Genomic DNA, 24,525 nt, shown 5'->3' with positions numbered 1-24,525 from the left:
GTGTGTATTAAACTAGATGAGTTTGGTATTGTCATTTAATCTTTACAAGGATTCGCTGTAGCCTTAAGTAAATATCTATCATATTTTAACCAACCCCAATGTTTCAGCATTCCTATCGTGCTGTTTAACAAAATATATTAGAGGACGTTCTTAAAGGATTCACGCTTTCAATTTGCAATATAATCTTCTCTTACTCCACTTATAGTGCAGGATATCCCGCACAAAACTTAAACTTCTCAAACCTTGCAACACTGAACTTGTGTGAGATTTCTATCTCTTACCTTGTGATTTGTATAATTTGATCTAATAAATTTGCACAGTGCAGCATGATGCTGTCACGTCGCCTTCTTTCTGAAGCAATATACTATCTGATGAATTCTACTCTGCTTTCTTTATAATACAATATTTCTCTTTATGGCATCATGATAATAGTTGATGTGGCAAATTTTAATCCCATTTACAGTATTCAAAATTACTGGCTCAACTAAAAGTGGCAAGTAGAAAAGAGGACAACAACATAGAATATATGACAAAAATGTTATTATCTTTTGTTTGATTTATCAAATTAAGAAGTAAACTTAACATTTCCTTTATTGTAACAATAACAAATCATTTGTCAAGTTTCCCATGGATCCGTGAATGAGCGTACTGGCCGCTCCTATTTCAAGCCAAGAATATTTAGAAGTATTATTTATGAAATATTAGGTATTAATAAATGTTGATATTTGAGTGAAGTCTTTCGAGTGCAACACACATCCCGACTTACCACAAGAAAGTTCGTCGGAGTTATCATCGCAGTCACGGTCGCCATCACATTGCCACCTCATGGGTATGCATCTAGAACCATCCAAGCAGCTGAATTTATCTTCAGCGCATACACCTATGGAGAGAAACAAAACTATTGATACACACGCTTTACTCACCAATGCGTTGTTGTGGTTCAGCAACGCATGCACGTTGCTGAGCCACATCAATCCTTCCCTGTCCGTCAGTCCTCCCCACCATTCCTCCCTTCCCCATCCCCTCGTCCTCCTAACCATTTCCCATTCCCCGTCCCCCTCGTCCTCCCAACCATTCACCCCTCCCATGTTTCCTTTTCCTCCCCACCATCCTCCACTCCCCTCGTCCTTCCCACCATTCCCCATTCCCCTCGTCCCCTCCACTATTCCCCGCTCCTCCGTCCCCTCGTCCTCCCCACCATCCCCCCATCCCCGTCCCCTCGTCCTCCTTACCATCCCCAAATCCCTCATCCCCCACTCCGCTATCCCTTTGTCCTCCTCACAATTCCCCCCTCTCCTGTCCCCTCGTACTCCCCACCATCCCCCACTCCTCTCTACTCTTGTTCTCCCTATCATTGTCCCCTCATCCTCCTTACCATCCCCCAATACTGTCCCCCTTGTCCTCCCCACCATTCTTCACTCCCTCGACCTATGCGATCCCAGATGATCTGATGTTCCCATCAGAAAAATGACAATAGCAAATGATCTGATGTTCCCATCACTGAAAAATAAGAACAGCTAAAAAAATCGAAATGAAAAAAAAAACGAAAAAATAAACAAAAACTATACTCACGAAATGAACAGTATGGTAAACAACACAGCTCAATTCCAATGCAAAATCACACAAAATAATTAAAACAAAATGAAATAAATCAAAATCAATGAAAATTCAATTTATCAATGCCATCAGAAACATTGAAATGGAATTGTAACATATTTAGAATAGCATGTGTTGCTTTTACGTGCAAAAGATGGCATTGTTTTTCGCCCCAAAAATTGTTTTTACCTGTCACAAGTGTGGCATCTATATAGTAGGTATATAAAAACCCACGTATATTGGAATGTAACGTGTCAAAATTTCAAAGCAATCGACGAAGAGCTTTAGGAGATTACAGGGTGTGTTTCTTTTATGTGCAACAGATGGCGGTGTTTAAAAAAAACATATTTTGACCTGTCACAGGTGTGGCATGTATATAGTAGGTATATAAAAACATGCACGTATTTGAAAGCAACGTTGTGTCAAAATTCGAAAGCAATCGATAAAGATGTTTCAGAGATTTCCCACACATGAAATCTCACATGAAAAACACATTAAAGAAACATTTTTTACCTGTCACAGAATGACATCTATATAGTTGGCATTTCAAAATACACTGATATGTGAATGGAACGTTGTGTAAAAATTTCAAAGCAATCGGTGAAGATCTTTCGGAGATTACCAATTTTGAATAAACGAACATTTACATTTTTATTCATATAGATTCTATTTTACACTATAAAACCTACTTGCAGCCTTTGCAACATAATTTTTATTCGTTATAAAACTCAACATTAATTGTATACACAGTTTTGCACTATAAACACCGCTCACAAAAGAAAGGTCACATAATGATAACTACTCTGGCAATGAACTTTAATGCTGGACTATTTTCTGAACTACAGAATACTTGCTGGTTGGTAAATAAGCTACTGTTGTTACCATAAAACCATTCCTAAGGAAAAACAAGTCATAAATCCAACACCAAACAACACCAAGCAAATGTATTATTATCACAAAATTACTAAGTAACTAATGGTCAGGTTCACATCTTACTCGGTAAGCTCTCTTTTGATAAGTTGCTGATGATTGCTTTCGTCGGCCGCTGATATTGCCAGGACGGATTTATGTCTCACACTCTGGTAAATAATATTGTACACTCTGTGAGGAATCCGTTAAATGTAACCCACCCTTATTAGCCTTAGGAGATCAGAGCTTTAATTATTTGATTTGTTACCACACGAAGGCAATCTTTAAAATTTTATAAATATGGGATTTTTTTCTTAAGTACATCTGGCACAAAGGGAAATCCATCAGTGGTTAGGATGGGTCAATGGCTCCTGGAAACCATGGTTCATTACCTGGGCCCTTCACAGGGTAGGATATGTGTGATCCTCGGATGGCCCTCGTTTTTCCACATTTGTATTCATTGCTGCTACAGTTTCTTTGGCTCTGACTATATTCTCATTCCTTTAATGATTATGAAAGATGTTTTCGGTGCTGAGTTCGTAAATTGGCTAATAACTCACTCGTTAATCTTATAAATTCAACTAGGTCTGGGACTCGATGAAGTTGCGTTCGAATTCTTGAAAAAAGACATGTTTACTGCTGAGGTTTGTTCGTCATGACTGAGAATGATAATATTACTGAACTAGCGGATCATCAGGCCGTTAACAAGAAGGTTATGACAATGTTGTTGAATAACGAGTGGTGGAAACTCATTCGTTAAACTTACTTTTGGATTAGAGAAAAAGATTGTTAATTAGCAATTATTAGAAGGAAACTGGGAGTGACTACCGACGAGCGAAGACGTGCTTTGACACACACACCAGTCAACCCGTGCTTGAACTAAGTCCATTCTACCCAGCGGTCTACCCCAAAAAGGCATTCATCAATTTTAACATTCTGTTTATTCAAAAGAGAACTTTTTCATATAAATTAATATTATTATATATTAGCATATTGGTCATATTTAGGCACTGGTTAGGATAGGCCAGGTGTCTAGGTTCTGTTGGCAATTATTTGTAGTATGTGGGTGAAGCATTTACAACATTGTAGTTCAAGCAAAAGTCGTCAGCGAAGCACTTGTTCCGGAAGTGTTCGGACGTCACCAGTTGGTAGTCATGCGTAAACCGTTTTTCATTCATAAAAAGGGGATTTGCCGGTTGCATGGAATGAATTTTGGGTCTTTGTTTGGAGGATAGGCTGCTCCAGCTGGTGGTTGATGGCCATATGATTTGGCTGTCCATGACTTGGTGTCTATGAGTTCTCATTCAACGCAGATGTAAGACAGCTGATGTTTATAACGGGCATGCGTGCAAATTCTTGAAAAAGACATGTTTACTGCTGAAGTTTGTTCGTCATGATCGAGAATGATATTGTTACATAACTAGCGGATCATCAGGTCGTTAACAAGTAGATTATGACAATGTTGTTGAAAAACGAGTGGCTGCGCCGGTCAATCTCAACTGAACCAGTTGGGCCCATTCCTCCTGTGGCCACTCCTTGATATTGGCTACTTTTTCGAAATGTTCGAAGAATCTTTCTGCCTCTTCGGGCACAAACAGGGGAATATCCTTTTCCCTAACCATATTATCTGGTGGGTGTGATACCTGGGTGATGCTCTCTGGCAACCCTTGTTCAATCCTTTGTTCAGCCAAGGTTCTATTTGCTTCTATCTGCATTTGTTTGGTCCTCTCTTTCTTTTTCCACCTCTAGTCTGGCTTTCTCTTTTTCTACCTCCAGTCTGGTTTCCTCTTTTCCACCTCCAGTCCGGTTTTCTCTTTTTCTTTCTCTTGTTCATTTTTCATCTGCAGTTCTAACTTCAACCTTTCCAGTTGGAACTGTCTCTCCTCACGCTGCATCTGGAGCTCTAGCTGCAATCTTTCCAAGCTCCTATTCCGGCTATTCCTGCTTCTGGGATGAAATAGCGGCTATCTGCGGCTACTCTTACTACTCCTACTAGTTCCCTGGGATCTCACTTCATCCTGCCCATCATCCTCCTTTCCCCTTTTAGCTCCTTTCTGGGCTCCTTATTCTGTCGCTTCACTCTTGGCTCTCGGCTGCCTTCGGATCTCATCCTTCATCCCAGCCACTTTAGATGCCTTCAACCTGATGTCACATCTTTCCGCTATCTGTTTCAACCGTTCCCCTGGTGCAACCTTCGAAGTCCTCAGGCTTGTCTGATGCCACAAACGCTTGCACCTTATCCATCGTGTCCTGTGAGTCTTCCCAAGAGATAGAATATACACCTGCGGGCACAAAGTCTACTTATTTCCACAAAGGGTGTACCAATCCACTCCCGGACAGGGTGTGGGTGTGTCAGTTTACTCTCCCGGATACAGGCCCGCAAATATTATTATGTGTGTTGTAGGTAGGGTGCATACGTCCCTTCCGTATAACCAACCAAAACCCGTAGAGTGCTTGTACTTTGGTCAGGAGATCACCTTGTACGCTTTCTGCTCTAGGAGAGGGGCTCAGCGTCACACATTTAGGGGGTGTGACTCCAACACTGGCCTTGTTGTCACGTGTACACACCCAATTCGAGCCGCTGTGACTCCGCATTCTCTCCTTGGTTGGTATGACCTCCTCAATCCCCCCTTTCTTTGAACAAAAATTCTGTACCACCCTGTCTACAGCTGTGGTTCTTTCTCTCCTACTTTCTGGGAAGCCTCACTAGGACATGGGCAAACACCAGGAAACTATATACATTTACTTAGACAGTGAACATGTAGAACATATATACAAGAATAATAATATGACTCCAACACTCTATGCTATTATAGTCAGGTTGCATTTAATCCCATCAGGACTCTATCAGCTGCTTATATCAAGTTGTAGCCCAACTCCTGGCTTACCACTTATGCTACCAACCTCACTAGTGGGTTAAATCTTGTAATACAATATGTCACTATCAGCCCTGGAATATATATAATTATACACAAGGAATCCAGCCTAAGGCTGCAACAACATAAACATCAATATAAAAATTCCTTGATTCAAACGTCCAGTCACTCACCTTCCACTGCATCATGCATGCTAATTGTCGCAGACCTTGGCGCCATCTACAATCCTGGGGCCAAACTACAGCAAATGACCCTCCCATTAAATGGAGTTTTCCATCTTTTAGTCTGCCTGGCTGAAAGGTAACGAGTAACCAGAGGCAGGCTAGGGAAGTAAGTGAAGCCGGGACAGTGGAAGACGTAGGTCGACCTAAAGGTGCTAGCCAATTGGGCTGGACAAGTTCTCTGGACTTTACTCCAGGAAGGACTAGCCAAGTGGGCTGATCGAGCACTGTAGACTTTACTCCTGGAAGGTACTAGCCAAGTGGGCTGGTCGAGCACTGTGGTCTTTACTTTTGGAAGGACTAGCCAAGTGGGCTGGTCGAACGCTGTGGACTTTACTCCTGCAAAGGCTAGCCAAGTGGGCTGGTTGAGCGCTATAGACTTCACTCCCGGAGGTGCTAACCAGTGAGACTAGATGAACGCTTCGGTTGAGCGCTGTAGACTACGTTTCTGGAAGGTAACAGCCAGTGGGGCTGGTCAGGCGTTGCCTATTTTGTTGTTGCATGTGCATACCAACAGTGCGCACGAAGACCTCATCAGAGGCACCTTATGGTCGTCATCTGTAAAGCAGGCCAGCGTAAGGGCTAGCAACGCCAATCCGGTTGACATCGCATAGACTTGCAAATATTATAATGGTGATGGGAAAATAATAATGGGTTATTTTAAGTGTTCTTTTACTTTTAGCTTTAAACATTACACTATATTCCCATCAAGATTTGGTTTCTCTGAACTTGAGTAGGATCATAGAGATTATGAAGAACCCGGTTATTGTTGGAAATTTCCAACACTAATAAACTACTATTGTATAATAATACATCATCATCATTATATACTAACTACAGTAGTTATTAATTTCACTAACGGTAGTGTAAACATAAATTAAACCATTTCATCTGCGTATTAGTGCTAAAATTCTCATGAAATCGAGTAGCAACATTTGCGTCAGATAATGTCTAGTTAGACACGTTTATTACCAATGTGTTAGAGAATTGAATGTGGTTCTCTAAAATTATCAGTATTCCGTATAATAATTACCTACGGATAATATGACTCCCGATAATCTAAAACCGAGAGTTATTAACACAAATTGTTATCAAGTAGCAATTTTATCTGTTACGTGCGAATGCCATGGAGAGAATAAAATCTTCTCCATTTCTCGTTTAACACCATTAAACGAGAATATGATAATATTTAAGTCCCTATAATTGCAACCCAGTTCTCATTAACGTATTACATCCATAATTGCGCGGAAAAGAATTATTCGTGAATAATAATTTCTGGGGTGAATGCAAGAGACGGGTTGAGGGAAGGCGGAGACGCCATTGCATACGAGGCATCCCTGGCGTGAAGAGTGGCGAGACACGTGGTAGTGACTGGGGAGTTTTTATCGACAAGAATTACGTTGATACCCGGTTAACAGTTAACAATTACTTATTCACGTGTTCTATAGTGCCCAGCCTGTTAATAACGCGTCAACAATTGAAGCCACGACCCGTAATTACACGTACACAGCAGTGGACGCCTGGGACTGGCTGACGCAGTTTCAGCAGACCTCAGTATTTGATACGCTCATGTTAAGTATACCATTCTCGTTTGATGCATCATCCTAGATTGTATATTTGTGAGTAGTCGGTCGTTATACAGCAAGGATACCTAATACACAACGTTAGTTGAATTTCAACAATTTCTCCGTTTTCATGAATATTTGAAATAAATCGTAGCCTAATCAAATGCTACTTAAATTTCTCTAATTTCAGCGTGTATACGAGGAGTCGACAAGTTGTTTCTCATCATTCGTGATATTCACCTCGGGTTCTTTCTTTAATGGGATCCTGTGACCACGAGGACAAATGACGAAATGGCGTTACATAAATCGTCTTACAGCTAAGACATTCATTTCGTACAAATTTATCTAATATTATTACTGATTTCCATATAATTCATATAGGATCTTTACATTGAATAAATTATTGCCAGAAATGATGATTTGGTAATTAATGTGTTTTGCTCTGACTGTTGCTCAGTAATTCATAATCTTTAATATTCATAATTTGAGTTATCATATCTTAGAATCTATTGTAGTTTAGATTTACTATGTTACTAACTCAACAATGAACTAGTGACGAACCACACTGGTTCCTAGATATATATGAACTTCTAGAAATACCCCCCCCCATGTTGATATTTGAGGCTTTGACTTTAATTAATTAATAATACAGTCTATTCATTATTTTAAAGTGATTATTCATTTAATTGGTATCCATAGACACTGGTTCTCTAGTGTCATTCTAATGATCACTTTTATTCGTTTTTCCTCTTTTCTCAAAAGTGGGTGGTCCTTCGATTTATTCAATACAATAAGCAAATAATTGAATATATGAGTTGTTGGAAATTTCCAACACTAATACAATACTATTGTATTATTATAAACTAGTATTAAAATATACTAATTACTGTAGTTACTAAATTTTACTAACAGTAGTGTTAACATGAACTAATTATTATATCTGTATAAGAATACTGGAATTCTTATCAAACCAAGCACCAGTATTGCGTCAGATTCTACCTAGTTAAACACATTTATATCCAGTGTGTTAGAGAATTGAATGTGGTTCTCTAAAATCATTAGTATTCCGTGTGATAATTATTTGTGGATAACATAACTTCCAAATAATTCCAAATCGAGAATTATAAGTTACAATTGTTATCAAGTAATAAATTTACCGTCACGCGTGAATGCCATGGAGAAAACTAAAATCTTCTCCATTTCTTGTTTACTACCATAAGACGAGAATGTAATATTTAACTCCATAGAATTACAACCCAGTCTTTATTAAAGCATTTTAGCCACAACTGCGCGAAATAATATTATTCGTGATAAATAATTTCTGTGGCGAATGCGGGACGCGAGTGGGGAGGGAGACGCCATTGTGATTTGTGGTTTGAGGAGGACAAGACGCCCGAGTGCGGCGTGAAGTCACATGTTGCGGAATTGAGCAACAAGTCTTGGTGTCAGAGTCTGGGACACGTTACGGTGAAGTTGTCAGCGAGAATTAACCTGATATTCATCATAGAACTAGTTAATATTGTTCTACGTGATCTGTCGTGACCGGCCAACTAAAACGCGTCGACATTCAAGCCAAGCTATCAACCACGTGTTCGCCATTGTGAGAGTGGAGCTTGGGACACGGTTTCGGCAAGCCTCAAGTTAATCTGTACCCCTTAGCTATGTATATATAATTCCCTTTTGATGCATCATTAGAGATTGTATATGTCGGGGCAGCTTGTCGTTACATTGAGCAACCTCAACAAAACCCATGTTAGTATTCTAACTAATTTATTTTCTACTTTCATGAACATAGACATTTTAGTAGCCTAGTGCAATGCTACGTAATATCCCTTAAATTACAGCTCGCGTGTGAAGAATCCACGAGCTGTTACCTTACCCGTGTTATTCATCTCCCAGTGTTCTACGAGGAATTCCGGAGATCCCGAGGATGATTCGTAACTGATGTCATTGAAATCGTCTTAAAGCTAAGACTTTTCGTATTCATTTAATTATTCAAATTCTCATTATTTTATCCTATCATTTTATTGGATACTGTGTAAACTGGAGATAATACGTGTTTATTAGAATGATTAATTTCTGATGTTAATGATTGATATATTTACTGGTGATAAAATTTCTATAGATTTCTTTAATTAGTCATAAGATTAAGTTATTACACAATGAACTGGTGCACGAACCACACTAGTTCCTAGACGTATATGAAGTTCTAGCAATAACCTCCCAATGTAGGTGTTTGAGGCTTTGATTCAAGTTAATTATCTATACAGCCCATTAATTATTTAAGTGATTATACTTCCTAATATTTAGCCATAGACACTGGTTCTTCCAGGAATTTCTAATGATCACTTTTTATTAGTTTCCCTCTTTACTATAAAAGCGGGTGGTCCTTAATTCGTAATTGATTTCATTACTTTAAATATTTAAATAAATAGAGTCAAGCCCCAAATGTCCCACATTATGGTCCTTATCGAACCGGATAAACATAAAATATAAATATACATACTAATTAGTAATAACTTATCACCGTGTGAAGTAGTCTAGACTAACCATTTTAATTAATTGTGTCTACCGGCAGCGTAACACATAGGTTAGCCTAAGTCCCACCAATTCACTGCTACGTATACCTCATGTATAAGGTGTGGGAACCGACCTGTGAGATTTATATTTATTTAATTTATATGAATTTTTATTTACGTTAATTTATATACTTCGATAGCAATTTGTATAATGATAAGTGGACTGTATTTCTGCAATAATCTCATAATCTCACAAATCGATCCTCTACACATTAGGGGGGTTTATTAAATTTATATATGCAGTCAATCAAACTACAGTAATAGACTACATACATTGAAGAGGTTCCTTATCTTATAGTACAGCAGGTTAGTCCACCAGGTATAACTAGGGTGTAGACACCAAATTATCCTCTTTGAGGTAGCTTCCATCACCCAGTAACTGATGCACAAAGCCTTGCTTCCTCGTCTTGACCTGTCAAAAGTGCGCTAGCTGTGAAGCCAGAATCCTATATATGACAAGTATATCAGAGAACACTGTACAGTACATGGAACCTTAAAGACCTGGCTTAATTACCTTTAGTTTGAGGCTTCCACGTGCTCTAACCGGACACCCTATATAATGACATTAATGGCCACTAATGATAGATAATGGGTTTCGGAAAGAACACTTAACTTGATTTGTTGACAGCGTGTTGACAGATGGTACACCTTTGGTATCCATAACACTACGTCCAAGTAAAATTAACAGGAGCCGTATTTGCTCCCGTGTGCCTCTGGTCTAGTATAAACAATGGCTGCTCTCCTTCCTCACTGACGCCTGGCTTACATTGTCCAGATTTCAGAAAGTGATAGAAGGGTCACATTTACTCTACTTTAATATTGATAATTAAGTTAATTTATATAAGATGTTTTATGATGGTAAAGTCCAAAGACTAATGTATTTAAGAATAATTCCCACCATAATAGGTGGAGAATATAATAGTATGTGGTGATGATATCCCGTTTTCTATAGACGGTAATTCCACTACAAATTACGTTTTCTATGGGTAACTTGTTGGTAATACAGCAGCAATTATCATCTGTCTGTATGATATAGTAAATGGTGTCGGATTTTCCGACATAATTCCCCAGGGGGCTGCTCACGGGTCGAAGTCCTCTTTAGAACAGACGAACACCGATACTCCTCCTTCGAATTATTTGATTAATTTGATGTTAGTAGTTAGTAATCACACATTTGTGTGTCTGTTCGTACAGGACGGATGTCCCGTACTAGAGTTGCAGGGGTTAGAAGTCTAATGCAATTTCATTTCCCTGTCAACTCTTGAAAGGCTAATATTCAAGCCTAATTACTTATTATTTAACCCAGATGACTGGATGTGATCAAGTACTACAGTCAAGTATGATTCAGGGACTGCAGTGAGATCAGTGACATTAGATATAACTTGAAGTTTGTTCAGGTAACTGGTCACTGATATATAAACACTGAGGCCCATGGAATACATCTTGATTAAAAAATAAATGTATCAAATCAGTCATCAGATTTATTGGGGTTTAATTTAGTTAATTGATTCAGAAGATTGAATAGCTCATCATTAAAGTAAAGTATGGTTCTGAGACTGCAGTGGGTTCAGTGACATTGGGCGCAGTGACTTGTAGCTGTTTTAGGCTACTGTTCACTGATTTGCCACTGAGGCCTCATGAACTCATCTTCAGCTTCAAATGATGATACTAACATCAACCTCTGTTGGTATAGTCAGCTGTAATCTCCTTAGTATAATGCTACTGGAGAAATACAATCAGCTGACAAATTTAGATCTCTACTGGTATTGTTTATCTGCAGGCATAGGTCTCCCCAGGCTTGATACTGGGCCTGAGAGTAATTTACCTCCTGCAGAGTTTAACATGGTTATACCCTGATATTTAGTAGGGCTACCGATGAATCGATGACAATAGTCTGTCCCTACAAGGAGACCGAAGTCAGTGAGGTGATCAGACTTAATATTATCTGCCAATTTTATTCCTCTATTTCTCAGGAATTTGGCTGTTGCTCTCAGACCTTGAACTTGTAGGTCTACTGGTATTTTGTCCACCACAATGGCTTGTACTCGACAGACGTACCTGCCTAAACGTACTGATGGTTGTACCACCTGGTAGACTTGAGGTCCTGCATCTGTTACAAACCCTGAGATATTGAATGACATCTGGGCTACAGGCCTTAATTGTAATTCATCTGCCAGCTTTTTAGTGATATATGTTCTCTGGGATCCTTGGTCAAACAACCCACGGGTATGGACCTTGGCCCTCTTATTCAGGATGGTAATTTGGGCAGTAGGCAAAGTCGTATTACCTTTAGACTTTGCCGAATGGACACTCTTTGTTTGTTGCACCTTGCAGTACTGTACTGTGGTGGGAATGCTATCTTCCACCTTGGGTCTTGAATACGTTAATTTCGTATATTTACACAGTGCTGCATGGTGCCTACCTCTTCTACACCTGTTACAGGTGTTGAATTGGGTATCACAATAGTCTATGTTGTGTGACTTGAGACACCTTGCACATCTCCCTAATTCCTGGAGTCGCTCCATACGAATGTCTCTGGTTGGGTAATTAGCACAACAGTATGTTGAATGTTTCTTTTTGCAGAACATACATGTCCCCCAGCCTACTGCACGTTTGGAAGTTACCGGTTTGGGTGAACTAGTAACAGTAGGCTTGGAGGATTCTGCTGCATTGTCAGATTTTCTCCAACTTGATGTTAGAGTAATTGGTTGATGTTTATTTGGGGTAGTTGTTTTACCCTTTAATTGACTCTTATTTTCTATTTCTGAAGGCTTGTAAGAGGCTTTAACTTCCTCATTTGCTCGTCGTTTGTTTATGATGGAATGTAAACCTTCAGTGATGTCCTGTACTGTCAGGATGGTGTTATGTTGATGTGCATATAATTCATCTAGTATATCGCTGGACAATTTTCGTTGAAGGACTACTTTGGTCATCCATTCACTAGTAGTTATATCAACCTTAAGACTGAATGTTCTTAGTAGTGACTCAAATTCCATGCTGAAGGATTGTAATGAGTCAGCAGTCTGATCAGGTTGAGGTAAATCCAGCAATTGTAGTACAAGATGTATGACAGTTTTCTCATTGCCAGCATTATCCCTAGGAGGCTGGACTGGGAAATTAGTGCTGTCGCTATTTTCATTTACATTTTCTACTACTGGTTCAGCTTCACCTCTAGCTTGGAGGCATGTTAACTTAGTAGCCTCAGGTATTGGGTTTTCAGAAACCACAGAGACTGTGGATAAATTGTCTGAGAACTGCTTAATTTCTGGTGGTATAATATTAGGTGAAGCTTTACTGGGTGAAGCTTTATCCTTGTTGATTAAAGGATCTAATCTGGCTTGACATTTATTCTCAAAAAGATCCAGATCATCCATAACATTATCTACTTAATTTGATGTACTGGCTATTTGTTCTGATTCAATTATCCTGTGTAAATGTTCCAACCTGCCTTGAGTTTCTTCTTCATATTGTGCTAGGTCAGACAGGAATGGTTCCACATCTTCAACTACTATGTCGTCGTCGTGGACCTGATTTTGGTAAGATTTCCTATTTGCTTTCAATATATGCAATTGGGTTTGAATCTGTAACAGTGGTATTTTCAACCGACGATAATTAATTACAGGCTCATATAACAACTGTTCATATTGGTTGAGATCTCTTGTTAGTTGGCGTTTGCTTGATATTAAAGCACGCTTTGCTTTCTGTGGATTAGTCATGGTGACTTGTTAATTGGGCACCACTGGCTCATAAATTGTGAGCAAGTACTAATGGTAGCCTAGGGTTAAATTCTGAACTCACTAGGCAATAATCCTACCTCTACTAGAGGTTAGCACTTAAAATTAATACACATTATATATATACAATCATACACACTAATGATTTGAGTGATAAACCAGTGTCACTGGAAGTACCTTTAGGTTAGCTCTTCTATATCACCCTAGGATGGTAGAGACACTAATTAATCACTCAAAGGTGTAATGATCATAAGTAAATTATTATATATACACAACTCAACTCGAGTTGATAAAAATTACACCCAAAATAGGGTCTGGACCATTCATTAATGGTGTTAGGTTAATAATGGGACTAGGATGAACGATAATAGTTCAACTAGTCATATCCTACCCTGTTGTGGGTTGGCAATTAGTAAATATTATACTGTGATCACTAGTGCAATATATATTAAATAATTCTCTATTTTGGAGGAATAATATACACAATTATTGATAATAGCCTCTTAATTAGCCTCTATGAAACTTCTAATATTATCTAGAAGTATTAAATATTATTAGTGACCTCGCGAAATAAGGTCCACAAAATTCGTGGATAATCTCTCGCGAAATGTAACACCACGAAATCCGTGAACAATATCGCGAAGACACAGTCACTAATTTGGCTGGCTTCTATATTAGCGCTGTCATTTCACAGAATAACACGCCACCAAATCTGTGGGTGTACATGAAACCGCTGACTAAGGCTTAACTGAACTGAGCGGGGCTCGTGAACTCGCACGAGTCAACGCCGCCGTCTTGACTGCTGGCCTTGTTTAAATAACACTGCACTAGTATATTTAATGAATCCACTGGTTAACTGGTTCATCCGGTACTAAGATGACCAAATGTGGTTCAAAGGATCAAATAATCCGTCATCCGGTTCGAAGGACCAAATAATGTGGGAACCGACCTGTGAGATTTATATATATTTAATTTATATGAATTTATATTTACGTTAATTTATATACTTCGATAGCAATTTGTATAATGATAAGTGGACTGTATTTCTGCAATAATCTCATAATCTCACAAATCGATCCTCTACACATTAGGGGGGTTTATTAAATTTATATATGCAGTCAATCAAACTACAGTAATAGACTACATACATTGAAGAGGTTCCTTATCTTATAGTACAGCAGGTTAGTCCACCAGGTATAACTAGGGTGTAGACACCAAATTATCCTCTTTGAGGTAGCTTCCATCACCCAGTAACTGATGCACAAAGCCTTGCTTCCTCCTCTTGACCTGTCAAAAGTGCGCTAGCTGTGAAGCCAGAATCCTATATATGACAAGTATATCAGAGAACACTGTACAGTACATGGAACCTTAAAGACCTGGCTTAATTACCTTTAGTTTGAGGCTTCCACGTGCTCTAACCGGACACCCTATATAATGACATTAATGGCCACTAATGATAGATAATGGGTTTCGGAAAGAACACTTAACTTGATTTGTTGACAGCGTGTTGACAGATGGTACACCTTTGGTATCCATAACACTACGTCCAAGTAAAATTAACAGGAGCCGTATTTGCTCCCGTGTGCCTCTGGTCTAGTATAAACAATGGCTGCTCTCCTTCCTCACTGACGCCTGGCTTACATTGTCCAGATTTCAGAAAGTGATAGAAGGGTCACATTTACTCTACTTTAATATTGATAATTAAGTTAATTTATATAAGATGTTTTATGATGGTAAAGTCCAAAGACTAATGTATTTAAGAATAATTCCCACCATAATAGGTGGAGAATATAATAGTATGTGGTGATGATATCCCGTTTTCTATAGACGGTAATTCCACTACAAATTACGTTTTCTATGGATAACTTGTTGGTAATACAGCAGCAATTATCATATGTCTGTATGATATATTAAATGGTGTCGGATTTTCCGACATAAGGTAGCACTCGTGGGACACAGTTAATTGCCCACAACACTTAGGCCTACACTTCATACTGAAGTAAGAATCTTTAGGTCACCAGCAGCAACAGCTCATAACTTGTATATTAATCACTAACACCAATTATTGTTACGAACCCGGATCCAGCGTCCGAGCAAAGAGCAGTAACAACTACGCCATCTGTGGGTCAGCTCCCGAAATCCCCGCCAAACGAACGACGACACCGGATGAGGATGGTGAATATCGGCCACAAGGGCCAGTTTCCAGTCCTGTGCAGCTCACAACACAGCCGCTCCTGACCTCTGGTGAGGTGGTGCTCCGACGACAGCGCCATCTATGGACTGGATACGTCAGGTGTTTGCGCCCGAGCCCGTAAGTGAGATGTATTAGTGTCCCGGTTATTGATGACGTGTCCGCTTACAGAGCCGACCTGGGACCACTGTTTTGAAGGTGGAGTCAGTCTACCCGAGGCAGCCAGTCTCCATACTGTGAAGTTTGCTGCAGCTGTTGTGACGTCGTCCCCCCGGAAGAACACTGTGGTGTGTTAGCCTGCCAGTGGAGTGGCAGTGAAAGGATTTACCCGGGACCGACTGTTGGAGACGATAATCCACTGGGGTATTGAGGACAGGAGGGTGATTTGTGATATCACACGAGACTCCTGTCTAGTGCGTACCCCTTATATCGTTCGTGGAGTGGCCGTACCAGCCTTGGTGGCTCAGTACCTGCCAGCAGACCAGCTGGACGTGTGGTTGACGGCCTCCACGACGGTGCCCCCAGTGGACCTGTGTTTTAGCTGACCTGTGGCCAGGGTAGGCTCGGCATTCTCAGAGGACACGTCTTGAGGCCACGAAGAAAGCACCGCAGACTCAGCACCTAGCTTCTTGATCCAGAGTCTTCTGCAGAAGACGATATTGTGCATAATCCCCTTGTATAGTGTTAATACCCCTCCCCCTGTGCACTTTTTGATTTTATATATTTAATCGGTGATGGTGTTAAGTATAATATTAAGTTCTTAACTTTCTTTCCCTACTCCCTTTTAAGTTACTTGCGTCACGGATCTCATCCCTTGATAGCCACTACTGGCTTGGGAACGGATACATATATCTTCCTCTAACAACATCAGAGTGAGAACCCCGTTGCGTCCCGAGAGGGTCGTAACATAATTGGCATCCCCAGCGGGATCCGTCCCCTTGTTAAGTATGTTTGACAGGGGTGGTGAAGTGGCGTAATCCCTGTAAATAATTCCCCCTGTGTGTGACGATTGTGACGTTATACGTCCTGTGCGGTGCTCAGAGTGACTAAGTGCGATATTGTGCAGTGTGGTGCTCGCTGTGGTTAAGCGATTAAGTGCAATATTGACTAGTGCGGTGCTCAGTGATTCAGTACAATATTGTAGAGCGAAGTGTTCGCTTGGACTCAGTGCAATATTGGGTAGTGTGGTGCCCGAAGTGATTACGTGCAATATTGGCAAGTGCAGTGTTTGGTGCAATAAAGTGCAATATTGGCGTAGAACAGTGCTCGGTTTATTAAGTGCTAACGTGTAAGCAGTGTGTTAAGTGCAAAGTGTTCCATCTGTGACAATGGCAGACAAAGCTACCATCGATGATCTGGACGATGTTCAGGCTTTTCTGAACAGAGTGGACTGTCTTGCCAGATTAAAATATCTGAGTAAACCAGAGCTTGTACTAGTGAGCGCCTACCTGGAGATCAAGATCCGTGCCAGCGATTCCCGTGTGGAGATCTTGTCCAAGGTTCACCGGCACCTGAAGGCAGAAGAGAAACAGGAAGGCGGGGCTCCTAGTACAAAGGAAGGTGAGGAACTAGCTTCCACGGAAAAGGAAGATAAGGGCAGCGACGTTGACAGTGATGCAGGTGAGCTTAATATCAGCTTCCTAACTGTCAAGATGCGTGCCTTGGAAATTAATAGAGAAATTGAATGGAAGAAATTAGAATTGGAACGAGAGAGACAAGATAAAGACTTAGAGATGAGACGTTTAGAATTAGAAGAACGGAAGGCAGAAAGAGAAAGAGAAGAGAAACGAGAAAGAGAGAGAGAAGAACGAGAAAGAGAAGAAAAAGAAAGACAGAGACAGCATGAACTAGAAGTTTTACGATTAGGCGCTGGACAGAGACAAACTGGAGTAAGTGGTTTCGATCCGGTAAGGAATATCAAAATGGTCCCCAAGTTCAATGAGAGGGAAGTTTCGAAGTTCTTTGCAGCCTTCGAGAAAGTCGCTGCCTCTTTGGAGTGGCCAAGGGAGAATTGGGCCATCATGATACAGTCAGTCTTGACTGGGAAGGCCCAAATTGCCTACTCTACGTAAAAGTGTTTCACCTTGACGACTCCGGCGATTACGATATGGTGAAGAAAGTGGTGCTCATGGCGTACCAATTGGTACCTGAGGCATATAGGCAAAAGTTCAGAAACCTGAAGAAGACCTCAGAGCACACTTTCACCGAATTCGCCACCATCAAGGAGCAACTTTTTCAAGAATGGTGTGCCTCTCGAAAAGTGGAGACCAAGGAAGACCTTGAGCAGCTGATTCTGCTCGAGGACTTCAAGGATTGTTTGTCTGGAGACCTCAAGACATACTTAGAAGAGCAGCAGGTGGAGACCTTGAGTGCAGCAGCCACCATGGCTGAAGAGTACATCCTGACTCATAGGCCGTCTGCTAAGTACGTCCCAAGGAATTACCAGCGCCGGTTCGACAGACCTCATGATGAAGAGGAAAGACCCGTCCCACAAAGTGCTAAGAAGACGCCCCCAAGTAGCCCCCGAAGAACAAGTCCTAGCAGTCCGAAACACCGGAGCCCGAGGAGGAATATGGTGTGCTGGACTTGTGGGCAGAAAGGGCATATAGCTGCTAGGTGCCGAGGCAGAAGAGGTGGCAGCGCACGAAGGGAGGTGATGTTGATGAGCTGTGTTACATCACCAGTAGGAAACCAGTCTACGACGACGCAGGAAGGACCAAGTTTGTTGGCCCCTCACACTTCAACCGGGTATGTAACGAGTGATCATACTGGTAGATCAATTGTAGTGCTCAGAGATAGTGGAGCAGCCCAGTCCCTGATCGTGAAGAGCTCGTTACCCGAGGGAGTAAGTGTGGATGGGAGACCAGAGGTTATCCTGGTTGGGTTTCCGAGAACGCAGTATATCGCCCCCTTAGTGCCAGTACATCTCGACTCGCCTTATTTCAGCGGCACATGTGCGTTGGCAGTAGTCGATACCCTCCCTGTGGCTGGGATTGACGTGGTACTAGCCAACGACTTGGTGACCGATTGGAGCACCAATCATCCCAAGGTTGAGGACGAGTCTACCAGAACAGCACGATCTGAGGTAACAGGCAATGGTAATGTCCAGGTAAAGACAGACCCGGATTTGAACATATTTAATTTGTCCTCTCACCCGCAGATCGATGATATTCTAGCAGAGACTTCTAATTCGTCTCTCGACAAGGAACATGAGGTTAAGAAGGCAGAAGTACCTGAGCTAGAAGAGAGGCCTTGTGTGCAGGCACCCACGGATACCAACGAGTCTGGAGCGAAGGCGGATATGTGCTTGCGGTATGGCAAGTTACAGCACGTAGTGAACCAGCCAGAGATTCCCCAGACGTCAGAGGTAGGTGCGGTGTGTTCAAAAGGTCTAGTGCCCTCTTCGGTCCAAGCCGGGCGTGTGGATGTTGCCGGCTATGGACATAACTGGCTCAGGAAGCTTATCCCTCAATTGGCCCCATGTTTCTTAGCGATATTTTGTTTTATTCTCCTATGTATTCTATGTGTTCTCAGTAAGGATCAGTGGACGACCCGACGAATGATGGCTCCCATGAACATCGTGAAGAGGTCCCAGGGATTGGAGATTTGTACTGCAGGTGTTGCAGTTGAAGGAGGGACCTGGAAGGTGATAATTGATACAGGAGGTACGACATGTGATAATATGAGTGACTGTTTCCGACAGGTTGACACCCCCCGCGTGATAGCTGAGCCTCAATGCAGCGTTATGCGGAACGTTGGTCGACCTGACGGTGGCAGAGTGAATGCCATCTGCGACGTACAAGCAGCCCTGTTGGGACTCGGGGTGGACCTAGTAGGGTATGCTGTAAGTATTGACTTACCCACTGTCGCGATCACTCTGAATTATCAGACCCCTGTATTCCAGGTTCCTGTCTCCCTGAAGGACCATCGGACCGGTACCAGAAATGCCGTCTGTGATCAGCCATCATCGGTGCCACTACACAGGGAAGTGTCGAGTCACCCCAGATCGAGTCTACACGGATCCTTACTCGAGAGATGTGAGATGATGCCCCTGCTTGACATCGCAGTGGAGACGTGGAAGGTTACGCCAGGCAGGACATCGCCTTCAATCTTCAAGTTCCCGTTGTGCCGGAATTGCCCAGTAGGACAGTTCTGTGGACGAGACAGCCTCACCATTCCAGATTATAATGCATGTGTGTCCATTTGGAGTTGTGTCGTCGTACTAATTTGGTTTGTGTTTCTTTTTATAGAACCCCAAACCAAATTCTTTTTGGTGGGGAGGTGTTACGAACCCGGATCCAGCGTCCGAGCAAGGAGCAGTAACAACTACGCCATCTGTGGGTCAGCACCCGAAATCCCCGCCAAACGAACGACGACACCGGATGAGGACGGCGAATATCGGCCACAAGGGCCAGTTTCCAGTCCTGTGCAGCTCACAACACAGCTGCTCCTGACCTCTGGTGAGGTGGTGCTCCGACGACAGCGCCATCTATTTACTGGATACGTCAGGTGTTTGCGCCCGAGCCCGTAAGTGAGATGTATTAGTGTCCCGGTTATTGATGACGTGTCTGCTTACAGAGCCGACCTGGGACCACTGTTTTGAAGGTGGAGTCAGTCTACCCGAGGCAGCCAGTCTCCATACTGTGAAGTTTGCTGCAGCTGTTGTGACGTCGTCCCCCCGGAAGAACACTGTGGTGTGTTAGCCTGCCAGTGGAGTGGCAGTGAAAGGATTTACCCGGGACCGACTGTTGGAGACGATAATCCACTGGGGTATTGAGGACAGGAGGGTGATTTGTGATATCACACGAGACTCCTGTCTAGGGCGTACCCCTTATATCGTTCGTGGAGTGGCCGTACCAGCCTTGGTGGCTCAGTACCTGCCAGCAGACCAGCTGGACGTGCGGTTGACGGCCTCCACGACGGTGCCCCCAGTGGACCTGTGTTTTGGCTGACCTGTGGCCAGGGTAGGCTCGGCATTCTCAGAGGACACGTCTTGAGGCCACGAAGAAAGCACCGCAGACTCAGCACCTAGCTTCTTGATCCAGAGTCTTCTGCAGAAGACGATATTGTGCATAATCCCCTTGTATAGTGTTAATACCCCTCCCCCTGTGCACTTTTTGATTTTATATATTTAATCGGTGATGGTGTTAAGTATAATATTAAGTTCTTAACTTTCTTTCCCTACTCCCTTTTAAGTTACTTGCGTCACGGATCTCATCCCTTGATAGCCACTACTGGCTTGGGAACGGATACATATATCTTCCTCTAACAACATCAGAGTGAGAACCCCGTTGCGTCCCGAGAGGGTCGTAACATAATTGGCATCCCCAGCGGGATCCGTCCCCTTGTTAAGTATGTTTGACAGGGGTGGTGAAGTGGCGTAATCCCTGTAAATAATTCCCCCTGTGTGTGACGATTGTGACGTTATACGTCCTGTGCGGTGCTCAGAGTGACTAAGTGCGATATTGTGCAGTGTGGTGCTCGCTGTGGTTAAGCGATTAAGTGCAATATTGACTAGTGCGGTGCTCAGTGATTCAGTACAATATTGTAGAGCGAAGTGTTCGCTTGGACTCAGTGCAATATTGGGTAGTGTGGTGCCCGAAGTGATTACGTGCAATATTGGCAAGTGCAGTGTTTGGTGCAATAAAGTGCAATATTGGCGTAGAACAGTGCTCGGTTTATTAAGTGCTAACGTGTAAGCAGTGTGTTAAGTGCAAAGTGTTCCATCTGTGACAATGGCAGACAAAGCTACCATCGATGATCTGGACGATGTTCAGGCTTTTCTGAACAGAGTGGACTGTCTTGCCAGATTAAAATATCTGAGTAAACCAGAGCTTGTACTAGTGAGCGCCTACCTGGAGATCAAGATCCGTGCCAGCGATTCCCGTGTGGAGATCTTGTCCAAGGTTCACCGGCACCTGAAGGCAGAAGAGAAACAGGAAGGCGGGGCTCCTAGTACAAAGGAAGGTGAGGAACTAGCTTCCACGGAAAAGGAAGATAAGGGCAGCGACGTTGACAGTGATGCAGGTGAGCTTAATATCAGCTTCCTAACTGTCAAGATGCGTGCCTTGGAAATTAATAGAGAAATTGAATGGAAGAAATTAGAATTGGAACGAGAGAGACAAGATAAAGACTTAGAGATGAGACGTTTAGAATTAGAAGAACGGAAGGCAGAAAGAGAAAGAGAAGAGAAACGAGAAAGAGAGAGAGAAGAACGAGAAAGAGAAGAAAAAGAAAGACAGAGACAGCATGAACTAGAAGTTTTACGATTAGGCGCTGGACAGAGACAAACTGGAGTAAGTGGTTTCGATCCGGTAAGGAATATCAAAATGGTCCCCAAGTTCAATGAGAGGGAAGTTTCGAAGTTCTTTGCAGCCTTCGAGAAAGTCGCTGCCTCTTTGGAGTGGCCAAGGGAGAATTGGGCCATCATGATACTGTCAGTCTTGACTGGGAAGGCCCAAATTGCCTACTCTACGTAAAAGTGTTTCACCTTGACGACTCCGGCGATTACGATATGGTGAAGAAAGTGGTGCTCATGGCGTACCAATTGGTACCTGAGGCATATAGGCAAAAGTTCAGAAACCTGAAGAAGACCTCAGAGCACACTTTCACCGAATTCGCCACCATCAAGGAGCGACTTTTTCAAGAATGGTGTGCCTCTCGAAAAGTGGAGACCAAGGAAGACCTTGAGCAGCTGATTCTGCTCGAGGACTTCAAGGATTGTTTGTCTGGAGACCTCAAGACATACTTAGAAGAGCAGCAGGTGGAGACCTTGAGTGCAGCAGCCACCATGGCTGAAGAGTACATCCTGACTCATAGGCCGTCTGCTAAGTACGTCCCAAGGAATTACCAGCGCCGGTTCGACAGACCTCATGATGAAGAGGAAAGACCCGTCCCACAAAGTGCTAAGAAGACGCCCCCAAGTAGCCCCCGAAGAACAAGTCCTAGCAGTCCGAAACACCGGAGCCCGAGGAGGAATATGGTGTGCTGGACTTGTGGGCAGAAAGGGCATATAGCTGCTAGGTGCCGAGGCAGAAGAGGTGGCAGCGCACGAAGGGAGGTGATGTTGATGAGCTGTGTTACATCACCAGTAGGAAACCAGTCTACGACGACGCAGGAAGGACCAAGTTTGTTGGCCCCTCACACTTCAACCGGGTATGTAACGAGTGATCATACTGGTAGATCAATTGTAGTGCTCAGAGATAGTGGTGCAGCCCAGTCCCTGATCGTGAAGAGCTCGTTACCCGAGGGAGTAAGTGTGGATGGGAGACCAGAGGTTATCCTGGTTGGGTTTCCGAGAACGCAGTATATCGCCCCCTTAGTGCCAGTACATCTCGACTCGCCTTATTTCAGCGGCACATGTGCGTTGGCAGTAGTCGATACCCTCCCTGTGGCTGGGATTGACGTGGTACTAGCCAACGACTTGGTGACCGATTGGAGCACCAATCATCCCAAGGTTGAGGACGAGTCTACCAGAACAGCACGATCTGAGGTAACAGGCAATGGTAATGTCCAGGTAAAGACAGACCCGGATTTGAACATATTTAATTTGTCCTCTCACCCGCAGATCGATGATATTCTAGCAGAGACTTCTAATTCGTCTCTCGACAAGGAACATGAGGTTAAGAAGGCAGAAGTACCTGAGCTAGAAGAGAGGCCTTGTGTGCAGGCACCCACGGATACCAACGAGTCTGGAGCGAAGGCGGATATGTGCTTGCGGTATGGCAAGTTACAGCACGTAGTGAACCAGCCAGAGATTCCCCAGACGTCAGAGGTAGGTGCGGTGTGTTCAAAAGGTCTAGTGCCCTCTTCGGTCCAAGCCGGGCGTGTGGATGTTGCCGGCTATGGACATAACTGGCTCAGGAAGCTTATCCCTCAATTGGCCCCATGTTTCTTAGCGATATTTTGTTTTATTCTCCTATGTATTCTATGTGTTCTCAGTAAGGATCAGTGGACGACCCGACGAATGATGGCTCCCATGAACATCGTGAAGAGGTCCCAGGGATTGGAGATTTGTACTGCAGGTGTTGCAGTTGAAGGAGGGACCTGGAAGGTGATAATTGATACAGGAGGTACGACATGTGATAATATGAGTGACTGTTTCCGACAGGTTGACACCCCCCGCGTGATAGCTGAGCCTCAATGCAGCGTTATGCGGAACGTTGGTCGACCTGACGGTGGCAGAGTGAATGCCATCTGCGACGTACAAGCAGCCCTGTTGGGACTCGGGGTGGACCTAGTAGGGTATGCTGTAAGTATTGACTTACCCACTGTCGCGATCACTCTGAATTATCAGACCCCTGTATTCCAGGTTCCTGTCTCCCTAAAGGACCATCGGACCGGTACCAGAAATGCCGTCTGTGATCAGCCATCATCGGTGCCACTACACAGGGAAGTGTCGAGTCACCCCAGATCGAGTCTACACGGATCCTTACTCGAGAGATGTGAGATGATGCCCCTGCTTGACATCGCAGTGGAGACGTGGAAGGTTACGCCAGGCAGGACATCGCCTTCAATCTTCAAGTTCCCGTTGTGCCGGAATTGCCCAGTAGGACAGTTCTGTGGACGAGACAGCCTCACCATTCCAGATTATAATGCATGTGTGTCCATTTGGAGTTGTGTCGTCGTACTAATTTGGTTTGTGTTTCTTTTTATAGAACCCCAAACCAAATTCTTTTTGGTGGGGAGGTGTTACGAACCCGGATCCAGCGTCCGAGCAAGGAGCAGTAACAACTACGCCATCTGTGGGTCAGCACCCGAAATCCCCGCCAAACGAACGACGACACCGGATGAGGACGGCGAATATCGGCCACAAGGGCCAGTTTCCAGTCCTGTGCAGCTCACAACACAGCTG

General features: G+C 43.0%; 1 protein-coding gene across 1 annotated transcript in view; it reads right to left on the bottom strand.

The window, feature by feature from the left end:
• Positions 1-392: 392 nt before the first annotated feature.
• The window catches only part of LOC123753567 (uncharacterized), a 111,070-nt gene continuing 86,937 nt past the window's right edge, over positions 393-24,525 (bottom strand). The window contains exons 2-3 of the mRNA XM_069326049.1: positions 767-880; positions 393-484 (exon numbers count right to left, since the gene is read on the bottom strand). Coding sequence (XP_069182150.1) covers positions 393-484; positions 767-880 — 206 coding nt within the window. The remainder of the gene's footprint in view (positions 485-766; positions 881-24,525) is intronic.

Source organism: Procambarus clarkii, chromosome 17, assembly GCF_040958095.1.
Source record: "Procambarus clarkii isolate CNS0578487 chromosome 17, FALCON_Pclarkii_2.0, whole genome shotgun sequence".
NCBI classification, from domain to species: Eukaryota; Metazoa; Arthropoda; class Malacostraca; order Decapoda; family Cambaridae; genus Procambarus; species Procambarus clarkii.
Note: the sequence above shows the minus strand (reverse complement) of the source record. Positions and strands in the feature narration are given on the sequence as shown.